The sequence below is a fragment of the Suillus fuscotomentosus genome, assembly GCF_016647785.1.
Source record: "Suillus fuscotomentosus strain FC203 chromosome Unknown F5891scaffold_69, whole genome shotgun sequence".
Taxonomy (NCBI): Eukaryota; Fungi; Basidiomycota; class Agaricomycetes; order Boletales; family Suillaceae; genus Suillus; species Suillus fuscotomentosus.
Window position 1 is genome coordinate 54,229 of NW_024539581.1, and position 14,908 is coordinate 69,136.

At 43.4% G+C, this 14,908-nt stretch overlaps 3 protein-coding genes across 3 annotated transcripts; 2 read left to right on the top strand and 1 right to left on the bottom strand.

Annotated features, from left to right (window-relative positions):
• Window positions 1-3,122: 3,122 nt before the first annotated feature.
• Window positions 3,123-3,534, top strand: F5891DRAFT_984404 (uncharacterized protein; the record flags this gene model as incomplete). Its single annotated transcript, XM_041377429.1, has 2 exons — window positions 3,123-3,231; window positions 3,284-3,534. The coding sequence occupies 2 exons, from the start codon at window positions 3,123-3,125 to the stop codon at window positions 3,532-3,534; spliced, it is 360 nt and encodes a 119-aa protein (XP_041220773.1).
• A 2,903-nt stretch (window positions 3,535-6,437) lies between these two features.
• F5891DRAFT_931365 (uncharacterized protein) lies at window positions 6,438-6,671 on the bottom strand (the record flags this gene model as incomplete). Its single annotated transcript, XM_041373963.1, has 2 exons — window positions 6,438-6,517; window positions 6,560-6,671. Coding segments are annotated over 2 exons (192 nt in total), but the record flags the coding sequence as incomplete, so codon positions are not given.
• A 6,287-nt stretch (window positions 6,672-12,958) lies between these two features.
• On the top strand, window positions 12,959-13,339 carry F5891DRAFT_960516 (uncharacterized protein; the record flags this gene model as incomplete). The annotated part of the gene is made up of 1 exon (XM_041375738.1): window positions 12,959-13,339. A coding segment is annotated over one exon (381 nt), but the record flags the coding sequence as incomplete, so codon positions are not given.
• Between the last annotated feature and the right edge of the window lie 1,569 nt (window positions 13,340-14,908).

The window sequence follows — 14,908 nt, forward strand, 5'->3', positions numbered from 1 at the left end:
TGTCATGCCATGATAGCAAGCATCAATGCTTCCTTGCAAAGCTCAATGTGAAGAGTGGACACCATTGTGACTCGAAGAAATATGAATGGCTTCGCAGTGCTCGCAAACATGAGGCCTCCCAAGCCACTGTCTCCCATCAAAATCTGCAGAAGCAACAAGATGTCAAGATTCACCTTCGTGAGACGGATATTCAAGTGCATCAAGCGCATTCATTGGTGCTCGACAAGGAGGCCAAGACCCTCTGGCTCAAGATACAGTTTCACCAGATGATGCAGGGCAACAGGACCCCAGCATTGGATGGAGCCATGTGATTTGTTTGTCATCATTGTCATTGTTGCACTTCATTTGTTGTTGCTGTTGTGTATTGTCGCTATCATTTTATTTGTACTACCATCATATGTTTCATTTTTTGTTGTTGCTATGTTGTTGTTGCATGTATGTTTTTCTCCTACACTGTTCTCATTCCTGCCTTCATTGATACTGCTCTGATTCAAGTTGGTGTTACATAGGTACATATATATGTTGTACATTTGGTAGTAGCACATGTCAAGTAGTACATCTCAATATGATCCTCATCCTGCTTTACATTGTGTATTAGATTGAGGACTGTCAAAGAGCTCATCCATCAGCTTTGCACAAGTAGCCTGACCTGGAGTGCCCTCATATGTCCTGTTACCAACTACCTCATCACCATCTAGAGCCTCAAACTCTTGAGCAATGTAATCTTCACCCTCTCTATGGGCCCACTTTAGAGAACTCTCATATGTTCCATCCTGTTTGCGACGATCAATTTCAAAGCAGATGATCATGTTGTGCAGGATGATACAACACTTAATCCACTGCACAGCAAAATCAAGGTCTTTCTCCGACTGAATCCTGAAATGGAGCTCTCAAAGGGACTGAAACTCTCTCTTCAAAACAGCAAATGTGTGTTCAACACGAACATGAATCTAAATCAATGTAAATCACTTGAAAATTACCAAAAAATATATATATACCTTAGAGAGGTGATAATTGAATGTCTTCTGGTTCTTTGTCAGCCATCCATTGTGAGGCTTCTTGAAAGGGGCAATACACCATGGTTCCAATGGATAGGCACTGTCCACCCAAACCCAATGACCATCAGGCAGAAGATCAGCATGCTCTTCATAGAGACAAAGGACCGAAAAGCAAATGCATTGTGGACACTCACAGGGTGACCAAGAGAGTAGTCGACAATCAGGAGGTTGTGGGGCAAGATGACTGCCCTAAAATTAAATTAAATTTTGTACATGAAGATGGACAAAAAATACCCGACAGCCAAGGGAATACTTGGACTTCCTATCATAAAATGTCTTACCATAATAACCAAGTTTAGTGAGCAGATCCATGGTTGAGCCATCAATGGCTAGACAGCCACCTCTCTACTCTGGACAAGTATGTGACTCAGCGAATTTCCGAGCCAGGTCACTATCCTCAGAGTCACCTGCTAGAAAGCAGATGAACTAATCATAGGCATTAAGTACCGCAACCATCGCACGATTAGTGCAATTGACCACTGACCCAACACTCACGCCTGCTCATTGAGCAACATCCTGGAGAGTAATGATATTGCTATAGTGGCCTGCACAATTCAGAATAATAGCAAGCTGGATGGAGATGGGGAGCTGAGGATTGTTGGACTGGTTCTGGAAGATAGGGTGATCAGAGATATGATTGAGGATATTGTCAAAGATCTCCGGGTTGACATGAAGTTTTTGCCGGAACAGGTGAGGGCAGTGTTCCTCATAGTGAACTAGCATATGAAGCTGAGGTGCTTATCGGGCTTATGGAGTACACATGCCCTCTTGACCTCATCACAACGAGCAGCAATGATGTCCTGGAGCCTGTCATAGGGTGCAGCAACATTATCGGATTCGTCACTGGAAGAATCTGAAACCCCTGTCATAGGGGAGATGGGGGATGGGGGGCTAAAAGACAGACTGATATCATCATCATCTGAAGTTGAAAGTGAGTCCAGGTTAGAGTCAGTGTCAGACTCAAAGTCTGACCAGTTGTTGAGGATATCCTGATACTCCAACTTGGCTAATGCAAGTGCAGCCTGATCAACAGCATTCAAGATGTCTTTATGTGTGGATTGATGAGGCATGGTGCTGGAGAATTCACAGTGTGATCTCTTATCAGCTCATCCAATCTCCAACTGATTTGTCAGAGTTTGAATCGGAGTTTGAATTTCACCACCATCAGTGTGCTGATTTGTTGACCTCCACCTCTGAGACCATTGTAGCCTAACATCTGCCAAGCCTTTATTGACCTCCACCAGACTGTCAGTAACATCCACCAAAGCTCCAATCCCCTGCTACATGCAGCCAATGCATCTCTGTTGTTTTAATGCAGCCACTCTGGGTTTGCAGTCACTCTCGCACACATGTGGTCTCTTATCTGTTCATTCACATTTATATCTGCTCATATCCAGTCATTCTCACTCATATCTACCTGTTTACACTCATTTACAGCCGTTCATTCACAGTTGCACACATTTTGTTATGCATTCTAACAGTGCTCGGTCACGCCAGTCCCCAATACATTTGCACTTCTCCTCACAGCCTGGTTGGGCCCAAGCCATGGCTTCAAGCGCCAACATGTGCATCATCCCGCACAGCTTAGAGCCAGCACTTGAGTGCACCAGGATTGAGGGATGTTCGAGGGAGGATAGTAGGGAGCCAGGGCATGCTAAGTAGACGGCATGCTAAGCAGACAGAAAGCTTTGATTCCCTCTCTCCCTCCATAATTATTCAATTACATGTCAGTGCATTAACTAGCTATGAATATATTTGTTTTATCCTTAGTGCATTGAAATCTCCTAAGTGCTTTGAAGTCTGCTTATATGCATATGTTATGCCGCCTATGCTGCAGCTGTTGGACACTGTTCTAGCCAAATTTCTCAACGCCTTTAGGTGGTGTTGGAAGGTTTAGCCATGCTCTACATAAGTTTCCAAAAGTTTTTGGAAGTTATTTTGAGTCCCACTAGTACATGTTCAATTAGTTTCACCAAATAATACACCAGTCACCATGGCCGTATCTAATGTTGCATCTTGTTCATATCTATTCAAGGCTTGGCACTATCTGTACCAGTTTTACTCATGCCCATGGTAACAGCACCCATGGGCAGTTTTGTGTTCAGCTTACCCTACTCCACAGGCCACAGCACCTCCCTCAGTGAATTCACTACAATGGTTGCTATTGATGCAAGTACGTGCTGCATTGTTGAACTGACTGATCTCATGATGTTGACCTTGCAAAGATAGTTATCATTATCAGAATGACACTCTCAGGAGCATAGAGGCCAGGATGGGTACCCTAACATCTGAAGTCTCGGATGTTACTGTGAAAAATTTGGCGCATGGGGCCTCATTGAATGCCACCTACAAATTGGCCCAAGATAGTATGGATAGCAACAGTTGTACTCGGATTCTCTTACAGGATGTGAGAGGTGACATAGCAGTTTTAAAGTTGGAATCCGAGGTGATGAGAGTTGTACTAATGGAAATTTGAGATACATAGTTACCTAAAGTGCAGATGTAGGTCCATTGTAAGAATGCAGCTTTCATCAGAACCTTGTCGTTGTCTTAATGTATGGTGTACTTAAATTGTTACATTGAATCAAGTACTGAGTTTTTTTTCACATCAAGCTAGTATGTGGGAGCTTTCGGGAGCTAGGCTATCAAACCTTTGCTCAAACACTCAGACTGGAACATGGCTCTGGAGATGTTATGCCACCCGCAGACACTAACAAGTAAACATGTGCCACCCATTATGAAAATATTAGGGCAGGGTAAGTGAGCTGGTTGATAGAGTGAAGCAACCTCGTTAAATGTTGGTGATGGGAGGCTGCTCGCTGAAGTCCTCATTATTTAGTCAAGGATTGAGTCTCAACAGACTTGGACTCAAGTGACTACTGGTGTGGCTTAGCATACCTGTCCCCATGCCATCACCAATATCATCATCTCATGAGTCTTGTCAACAACTAGGTCACCTTTCACTCCCACAACTCAATAAGTATCTCTTTCAACAACTCGTCACACCTGTCAAGCACCATACCATCATTGATCAGGGTCCAATCCCTCTTTATTGTTTGGATGAGTGTCGTCTCCAAGACTTGGCAAAATGCGATGGCATTTACCCACTCAATTGCACATGGACATACAATAATATCAAGACTTACCCTGTGATGATGCCTGCTGCAAAGAAGGAGAAACACATCAAGCATCACATGGTTGATAGTGAGGTTGAGGAGGTCGAAGTTGAGGTTAAAAGGGTTCAACCCTTGAAGCGCCTCTTCCTGTTCCCTGGCAAGAACATGACTTTTGTGGGACGATTCTAAATAACACGCACAAACCACCATCTCCTTGGTGTAGAAACAACAACACTATGAGGAACAAATGAGCTCCTGACTGTATTTAAAAATGTTGTAAGGTCATGCATTGCCTAGTCTGCGTTACTTGAGGAGACAAGTGCATTCGACCCTAAAGGGGAAGCGAGTGCAGCGAAAATCTAGAGGTATGCGCTGAAGCGAGGCGCAGGAACATGCGCATGGGAAAGCGCGTGCGCGTGCGGAAATGATAGAGAGACTAGACTTAAGTGATAATATGATGCAAGAGATGTCAGTGCGAGATGTAAAGGAATAGAGTTCTACTTTGTTCTGCTAAGTAGTAAGTAAGTAATAACAGATAATTGGGAGGTAAAGTAAGTGGTAGGAAAAGTAAGTAGTACTATGTACTGCTGGTGCTTATATAGCATGCCTAAGTGCTGTAATGCGGAGCCGAAGCGCTACCGAGTAGGTATGTAAAGATATATATGAGTGAGAATCCATGATAAAAATAAAGATGGAACAATATGCAAATGAGAGAAATAGAAATATATGCACTAGAGGGCTTGGTGGACAGTGGATGGGTGCTTCTGGATGGCTGGCGCTATAGGGCACTCAAGCGCGGGAACGCACGCGCGCGTATACATCATGAAGCGCGGGAATGGTGCGCGCATGGCGCATGTTGCACGGGAAAGCTGCACCTCATAGTGGAATACCTGTGGATAGCACACAGAGTGATGCTGCAAGTTTGTGCTATGTACTCCTAGTGTAAAGTGCCATATCACACCATGAGAGGCATGATTCTCTATATTGGTCTTGTCTATTTCTCGAGCATTTAATTATAGCCTGTATTTGCATGGTCAAGTATCGACAATGGCCATACCTCCACATTCACGATGCATACCCATTACTTTATTGATTGTTTACCAGCATCTCATCGCATCATGACCACACGCAATTCACAACATTCTCACTTAAGAATCATGTCGTCAACTCTGCTGAATCACGCCACCACTGCCACCCACCCTGCCTAATACTGTGCATTTATATCAAAAGTTGAATAATGATTTGTACCATATCATTTTATTGTGTGTATACCTATCCTACTTTTTTTCTTCTGGGCCTGTATATGGTGTAACATCAACTTTGCACACTTACTATGTGCATTATTCTATGACACAAGACTAATTGATTTCAGTTGAGTTTTGTGGCCAGCTTAATTGCTTTCTGTCTTATTCTTTTATTAAGAAGTAGCACTGACATAATTTAGTAGGCAACCCAAAATTCAAATGTTTAGTAAGGCATCAGCAAACTTCTCTCCACAGAAGATATGCACAGAATTTGTGTTCTTACTGGCCCAGGCAAATTCTGACCATCTTGACTGACGATGCCATCAGATCGCAAATCAGTGGTGCTCTATGCAGAGACAAAGTTACATAAATCTATATACCAGGTGGTTTGACTGTTGCCAAAGCTAAGGAGGAGGGGATGATTGCAATTAGAACTACCAGAGCTATTTTGGGTGTTTGTCTTTTGTTGTTGTTACTTTCACACTCATGTATGGGCATTACAGGATAAAGTCACAATCTATAAGATCCATTGATGGGTACTCCTTGACATGGGTCACCATCAGCTGGCTGTCATGTGCGGACACAAGGACTGGAAAGAGTGGAAAGGCCACATCAACTGGAGGAGATGATTTTGCTATCAGAACTGCAATAATGACCGAATTGGAGAGGATGCTTCAGGATTCTGACCACCCATCAGAATATTGGAAGGCCATTGGGCAGAATCATCACACCCTCTGGTTGCTTATTCATCGTAACCACATCAGGACTCACACAGATATTGCAGCACACTCTTCAACAGAGAAGGCTATTTCAGACTCGGAGAGTGTTCTTGCTTCCATATCCCGTACAGTTTACAACAACTGACAAGCCTTGCATAACAATTTCTAGATACCTAAATTGTAATCTGAATGATCCCACACACTGTGAATATATGGTATCTACAATCTCTGGCAACACCTCTATTAGCCCCACTCATCTTTACTCCCGCTTGACACATCAGTGTTCATGACTGACCTCAGGAATTCTTTCAGAAGCTCTATGATCTGGGTAATGTGGTCATCATCTTTGCTGTTCCGGGGGCCTGGTGTGGGATCAATGACTCTGGTTATGAGTTTGAATATCTATGATATTTGAGCAACACGCTCTGAGCCATTGTTGGTGAACATACCACACACAACACTCCAACAATCTACACTAGTTCCCCACTTGGTACCTAGAATGACCTCCGGACACCAGTATTGCTGCATCTGGATCATCTGAAGCACTCTCAGTGTACAGCATCACCCTGTTTCTCCTATGAGTCAATCACTAGGTCTTTGAGATGATGATTAACATTATTTGTGCCAGAATGATCATCAACATGTTTGTTGTCTCAAGCAGAATATTGTGATCCATTTTGCATTTAGCTTTAGATATAACATGCCAGTCAGCCAGCTGATCATTATACCACCCTATGTTGCTGCAAGTCAGTATTCTACCTGGATCTGCAATCTCACACAGTAATCTGTTCCATTTAGCTCTCACATTGCTCATTTTTGCGCACTACTCAGACAAGTTAAAGGTGTGATCCCCTTTCATTTTTGCCAGCCTTACTATGTGTCTCATTGGCTTTTTGATTAATATATCCACTGCACCCAGTGGTGTCAAGTACTTTGAGATTTTCTGTATTGTCATGGGAAGCTATGCAGTGCTTCCTGGCATGGTTTCTTGGTATGTCATTATCAGTCGCACCATGATCAGGGCTAACATGTAGTATTGAAGGCTTGGAAATAATCTTTCTGGCTAGTACAAGAGAGGCATTGGCATGGCCCTCTATATTGGTATCGGAAACTTCAGTGGTGTCATTACATCTATCATCTATAGATTGTAAGAGTAGCCTCAGTTTATTCTTGGATGTAAGTTCAACTTTGCTCACATGACTTGCACTGCCTAACTCTCTGTTTTCCAGATGGATTAGAGCTGAGGTTCATCGGGATTGGATTGACCTTGGTACCAACTGTAGACAGAGACATCCTGTTTTGCACCAAAATATGCCTAACTTTCATACATAGGTCCATCTCTATGCAATATCTTCACTTGTGCATCCAAGGTAGGCTTCTTTCAATATCCTTGCCTTCATAGGTTAACGAGGTTGTTCATGACAGATGATTCTCAATCTGGCAGCTTGCGATGATAATGCTCATGGTCTTCCCTCAAAAATATGGCCCAAGATGCAATCCACAATAGTGATATATGGCAAGATAGCGCAGCAAACACTGGAGTGTGCTGATTCTATCACCCATTACTCTGAAATGAAGAGCTTCTGTGAGTTGATCCACCACTTTATCTCCTGACACTCAATGTCTCTTGCATCAGGTTAAGGCTTGGAAAGCACAAGTTTGACAACAAATGCCACAATCAAGAGCTGCAGCAATATTCTCAACAGCCTCATACTGCAATTCTGAGACAGAGCCATTTGAGATACCATTGTCACAGTCCACCATATGGGTAAGAGCTGAGTTTCAGGTCTTGTTGAGCATCATTTGACATTTGATGATCTGTAGCCAAGATTCTGGACCTCAATGGCATGGAGTGCACAGCAGAGTTACCATGTCTAAATGTTGTCTGCCAGATACTTGGTAAGACCTTTTGACTGAGATTACTAGTAACTGTTCTCTGTTGTGGCCTTCGTCACCTTGTGCTTGAAAATGACTCTTTCAGCCCCCACAAAAATGCTTATTTGTAACAATTTTATTCATTGATGCCCTATTCAATAGAAACACGATCCTTGCACTGGCAATACTACTCTTGTCTCCCTTGAATGAGATCCACTTTTTTATAGCCACATCAAAGCTCAGGATGCTTCCACCTACTAGTCTTCCAATGTCCTGTCAGGGACTCTGTGATGGTCAAGAAATTATCATTATGACACAATAAGGGCTTACTTGCAAGTGAGAAGGGGTGGCATAAGTGTATTGTCTTTATGAAATTTGGAGAGCTATTCATTCAATACATCGCAGGTGGTGTTCTTTTCCTTCCTCATTAATGTCAGACATTTGATCCTTTATCAAATATATTGTTCAGGAAATATAGTTTCAGTGAAATGCAAAGGAGCAATCCCATCTGCACAGGATCCCTTGCTCCTAAAGAACACATCCCACCATAATTTCTATGTTAACTTCTGCAGTAAAACTCCTCAGCCCAACTACCGTCCATCCCTCAACAGACACTTGCTGTCCAGTGAAACCTTCAGAACACTGTGTGTCTCGTGTGTGGAACCACTGTCATGAACAAACATCTCATATGCTGTATGAGTGAACGGGGGCTACTAGAGGATTGGTAAGTTTGACAATACAATTGGAATAGCTTTCAACACATCCTCTATGCTGATTGATGCTCTCTTTAGTAGTGTCTCATAGGAATGTATATTTATTTGGTGCAAACAACAACTTGGATCTACTTCCTGCTGGTCTGCATATGTCAGATTGATGCACCACTGTAATTATTAGCATGTTGAGCAGCTGATCTTTCTACCGAAAAGTCAGAGCACCACTTTTTGAAATATATCCTCTTTTGCTGTGGGCCTGTAGCTTTCATTCATCTGAAATTTACATCCCAATTTGGTTACCTTGCGGGCTCAGGTACGAAAACATAGAGTTTGTATCAATAACTTATGATGGATGCAGTGTGCAGCTTTGCTGCAAAATGACATCTAACTTTGGTAGGCACACAATTTGCTCAAGTCATCGTGCCATCTGAAATTTCAGTATTGCCAACATAAATTTCATTGATACCGCTCCACATGGTATTTCAATGATAGAACTGTCAGGTGGTGGTATACCTACTAGCAGCACAAGTATTATTGTTCATCAATTCTACCACTCACTCACTGACGCCAATCCATCAAGCATGACCCAGATCTCAAATGGCCCTAGTTGGTCACTGCTAATTGATTCCATTCGTGTTGTCAGCTTTTGTAGCGAGAAGTCAGCCTATCTTGTTGGTGACATCTCACTCTATTTTGACTGTTGTTCCATAGTTGCAGCTACTATTACTGTGTTACATGACTGGGGTGAATAAATTAGCACTTATTGAGGAAATTTTTGGTACTGCAATAGTCATCACCAGCATTGACATCCGGAAAAGAGGTGTGTTGACAACTTTACTACATCAGCTATCTCTTTCACAATCCTTTCATAATTTGAACTAGTTTAAGTGAGTAAAATTACTTTGGAACAGCAGGAGGGGTAGCACTGCCTTCAGAAATTGCAAGTGAGCTGCATCTAAATGTTATACTCTATATTTGTCTGCAAGACTCCCAAGTTGGCACTGTGCCAGTTAATTGTGTCTCATTACCAGCAACTTAATATGTTAAGTGTGTTTCACATAAGCTGAGTTTTCTTATTCTGACCGACTGTATAAGCATATCTTTCCCTCGATTTCATGAACAGATAAATTAGGTGTTCTGCACAAGTTCTGCAACTTGAATGGATACTTTCCATTCCTGTTTGACACTCTGCATTCATATTTGGGGGTGGATGAATCCAGGTCATCAGTCTAAAATAATGACTGAAACAGCTGTGAGTTCACTTGATACATCAGTCCTTTGCACTGTGGATAGTAGTTCCAATGAAAATCAGTAGAAAATGCTCTGATGCTGAATGTTTCAGAGTAACTATCTATCAGACCTTCATGCACAAGTCACATCCACACACCTAACCTAGTTATAGGCAGATGAACACCGCCTATCACACATCCTTCTCCAGCCTGCTGTAGAGACTCATGCCTCTTATGGTCTGATATGGCACTTTTCCCTAGGAGTACATGACACGAACTTGTAGTGTCACTCTGTGTGCTATCCACAGCTATCCCTATATGAGGCGCAGCTTTCCCACGCAACGTGTGCCATGCGCGCACACTTCCCGTGCTTCACAATGTATATGCGTGTACACTTTCCCATGCTTGAGCGCCCTATAGTGCCAGCCATCCAGATGCATTCATCCACTGTCCACCAAGTTCTCTAGTGGATATAATTCCATTTCCCTTATCTGCATATCATTCCACCTTTATTTTTATCATGGACCCTTACTTATATATATCTTTACATACCTTACTCAGTAGCACTTAGGTGCCATACTTAAGCACCAGCAGTACATACCATTAGACACCTTACTTGACTTCTCACCTTTTTGGACTTGGGAACTACCCACTTACTACCTAGAAAGTTGCAGTAGAAATCTATTCTCTGATATTCACCTCGCACTCACATCTCTTGTCTAGTATCTCATTATCACTTAAGCAAGCTTATTCTTACTCTCTCTTGTTTCCGCATACACATGTGCATTTTCCCACGCTTCGTGCAATACACGCGCTCACCTGCACTTTCTCGGGCTTTGCATTGGCCAACCAGTAGCACTTTCAGCACATACCTCTAGATCCTTGCTGCACTTGCTTCCCCTTTAGGGTTGAACGCACTTGTTGTCTTAAGTATAGCAGAGTAGGCAATGCATGACCTTACAACATTTATAGATACAGTCAGGAGCCTCATTCGCACCTCGCTGTATTGTTGTTTCTACACCGCATGTCAATGTTTGTGGGACTTCTGATGTGGTCAATCTGCCTTACTCAGGCCTGGGGAATTGGACCCATTCTCCAGTGTCACATTCATATTTTATTTGGGACTTGTTGGGTTAAGATTCATGGTGTGTAAGACAACTCAAGCAGACTGTCTGTCATGTAAGCTATACAGTATGAGTCATACCCTCAGCTGTGTAGCTTTGACCTGACCAAGTACTCTCCAAAGCTTTGGTTTTCTGTCATGCATTTGCTTTCTAGTTACTGACTTTACTTTCATGAAGCTTGTGTACATATATTGTAGGTGTAAAGACAGTACTTAGTATGACTACTAGCTATGTAGTTTATTTTACAATCACTGGCATTGACCTGTCCAACTCCATCAAAGCAAAATGTTAGTGCATGTGAATGACAGGTAAGTTGTGAAATTCACTGAACCACCGCACTCAGCTATTCTCAGTCTTATCAGTAAAAAATGAAGTTCCTGATGTTGTTTCAGCTGTTCTCCTTGCCATTGGACCATTTCCTCCAGCTGACGCCTGTGCTGCCACTCCTCTTCAAGTTTGCAGGAGGCTAATTGAAGCTGCCTTTCCAGTTCAGTGTGCTACCTTTCCAGCTCCAGCTGCTGGGCAATGTTTGCAACAAATGAGTGTTCTGCTGGTGTGGTGAGAGCCTGAGTGTTCAGCAACTCTGACAGGGTATTAACTGGCACAAAAATTTCTATTTTTGCTCTCTGAATGACCAATGATATCAATGAATTTAAGCAGTAATTGGGTAGTAGTAGTTAACAGAATGACTTGCCTTAGGATGCATTGATGTTGCTCAACATGAGTCAAGTGGGGCAGGTGAACACTTGAGGCTCAGAGTGTTTGACAGTTATTATAAAATGGTATCTCGGTTCCCTGGCAAGCTCAGTTCTTATGACAGCAGCAGCTCCACCAGGGGTAAACTAGTGGATATGGATTCTAAACTGCCAGTGGCCCCATGATGATGAACTCGAAGGTGGGTTTCATTATCCATATTCATTTTGTTATCAATCCTCACACTATCTACAGTTATCAGTGAACAAAATCTCAATATTCCTTTTAAAAAAAGCATACCCACAGGCATCTACATATCTATTAACATCGACTTGAGAAGGTGCTGGAAATCAGCCATTGAAGTTTGATCACCTGAAGAATTTGCAGTGTGAGGCTATACCATGACCCTGTAAGTCTATTGAGTACTTTCAGAAGCAATTTGAGGCCTGATCTTCCATTTGTAGATCAAGGAGTTCATGCTCGCACTTTGAAAACATTCAATACCTTTGCAAGGTATGGTAGTACTGTCCTTTACCATATCACTGACACAATCATTTTCTTCAATGAGATCTCCTGCATTATCAAGCCTGTCTATCATGTGCAATGGAGTTCCACAAGGCTAGCCATGCACCGAGAGAAGTGTGGCCACAAGCATTTTAGATGTATGCCCTTCCCACCTTTCAAATGCAAGCTACCTTTTGACAAGAAGTCTTTCTTCGCTGCAGAGGCTGTCAACTTGGCAATCCCTGGAGGGCCAAAGTTTAAGCCATTGTGCTGTAACAAATTCGCACAGAGTACAAGGTTACCTTCCCGCATCTCTATAACTCCCTCCCTTGCTCTGTTCACCTCTCCGCCTCCATCTCCATGCATGGCACTACTTTGAAGAAAGCATTGCTCATCTCTCATGAAGGCACAAGGACGTTATGTGATACAAACACCATCCTGATTGTCCCTTATCTCTATATGATCTCACTGAGGCGCTGACTTGGCGCCACAACAAAAGAATTACTGCTGCCAACATCCGTGAAGCAGCCCAACTCTATTATGAGCTACTGCCTCTCTGTCCAGAGGGTACCTACCTTCATAGCATTGCAGCAGGGGAAGATGGTGTCGATTATGTGATTGACAAATGCAACAATCTTACAACAGATGCATCCAATGAAGGCATCTGCCTTCGATGAGTCATTCTCGAGCTCTGTCCTGTGGGTCATCAAAGCGCACTTAACAGGCTTTCAAGTACTCTTGAATCATGGATTAGACAAAACGGCAACATTGCTGATTTAGATGAAGGCATAAAATTTTGTCATGATGTTGTGTCTCTGTGCTCCAAGGGACATCCTGACTGTGGTGTCTACTTGAATAACTTGGCTATTTCACTTGGTCTTTATCACTTCAATCACCAAGGCAATCCTAATGACCTCGATAAGGCCATCTCTCTACACAAAGAAGTGCTGCATCTGTGCCCTCTTGGGCACAAATTTCGGAATTTCTCATTGGATGGCCTAGGGCTTGCCCTTGTCGCCCATTTCAACAAATGTGGTGCTGTAGACATAGATGACATCACCTGAGCTATCAGCCTCCTTCGTGAGGCACTGATATTGTGCCCACCTGGGCATCCAATTCGTGACACCACACTTAACAACCTTGCCCTCACACTCAAGACCAGAAACATCTCCTGTCCCACCACCTGCACCTTGTGCTTCCATCAGTCCTTGAGACATTTGTGTTACCAGCACAGCCTGAGGTTGACCAACTAGCGTTGAACTGCCCCATGAGATTAATGTTGTGTCTATCTGATCTGAGTTTTTACGGGGTCCAAGTTTTCAAGTTTTGCTCATTGAGGAAGCTGGACAGGTTCTGGAGGCTCATGTGCTTGGAAGTTTGGTGTTACAAGTAACATCGGCTACTTGCCCCCCTATCATTTTTGCCTTCATCCTCGTCCTCACCTCCCTCCGGCTCATACTCCTTCACCGACTATCCGTTAATTGGATCCTCAGGACCATCCCAGTCCCTCGTCCCCTCCCTATCGCACCAACGTGCACACGTGCCTTCGGGCTATGACTCGTTCTGACTCATGCCACCAATGTGGCTTTCCTTATCTTCCTTTATCTCTTATATGACTTGTGCATACTGCGCATTGTATCTCTTACCGTTGGTTCGTTCCAACGTTTCTCAGTCTCATTCCGCATTCGACCTCTCATCACTAATTAGGCTATACTGCCATCGTACTTATACCCTTTCCGTTTCCTCTTTACCCTTACCTACAGTACGGTAGCCTTGCCCTTAACCCTTTCCACTTAGTATAAGTAGTCGGTCACCCTGTACTAGATTCCCTAACTTGAATCTACTCAATCTTCCCTTGAACATACTTCCCTCTGAAGCCCCCTCAGCTTCAGTCTCTAGTATCTTTTCTTAGGTGCTCATCACGCCTAAGCCTACCTCGATCAACTACTCATCATTTGGACAAGACAGTCCTTACCTTGAGAACATCAGTGACTTTGAAGACATCCATCTTAGAAGTCACGTGACACGTGCATCTCTGATATCTGCCGACTCGACGTCGTTAGTCTCAGTCGCTACACCGGACCCTTCCAGTTATGTCACGAACATTAGCAGACGACGCCCCTCTTAGGGCTCTGCCTAACAGATCTATTTGAGTGCATAACAAAAGATTCAAGTTTCCTTTTTCTGCCCTGCCATCCACATGGCACCTCTGATCGACAGACACCACGACTACCTGGACCAGAAAGTACGATTGGGAACACGACCCCAACACTCCTGACTCAGAACCCAAAGAATTGGAAAAAGACCACACGTCCTCCGACGAGTTTCCCAATGAACAACTGTACGGCAATCTCAACTTGAACCCCAGAACAAGAATGTCTGGAGGCCCCACCCCATCAACCCAACCGACAGTGGTCGTATCCAGGCCTGAACTAAAGGCTGGAGTACCACAGAACTATGCAGGTAGCATCGATGATGCCGAGCATTGGATGTACTCGGTGGAGACTTACTTCCTCATCAACCCAATGATCTACAACACCGACCAGACCAAGGTCGCTGTTGCACTCCAGTATATGACAGACGGGGACGCTCGCATTTGGGCGGACACTTTCTATCGACTAGCCTTCGACAAG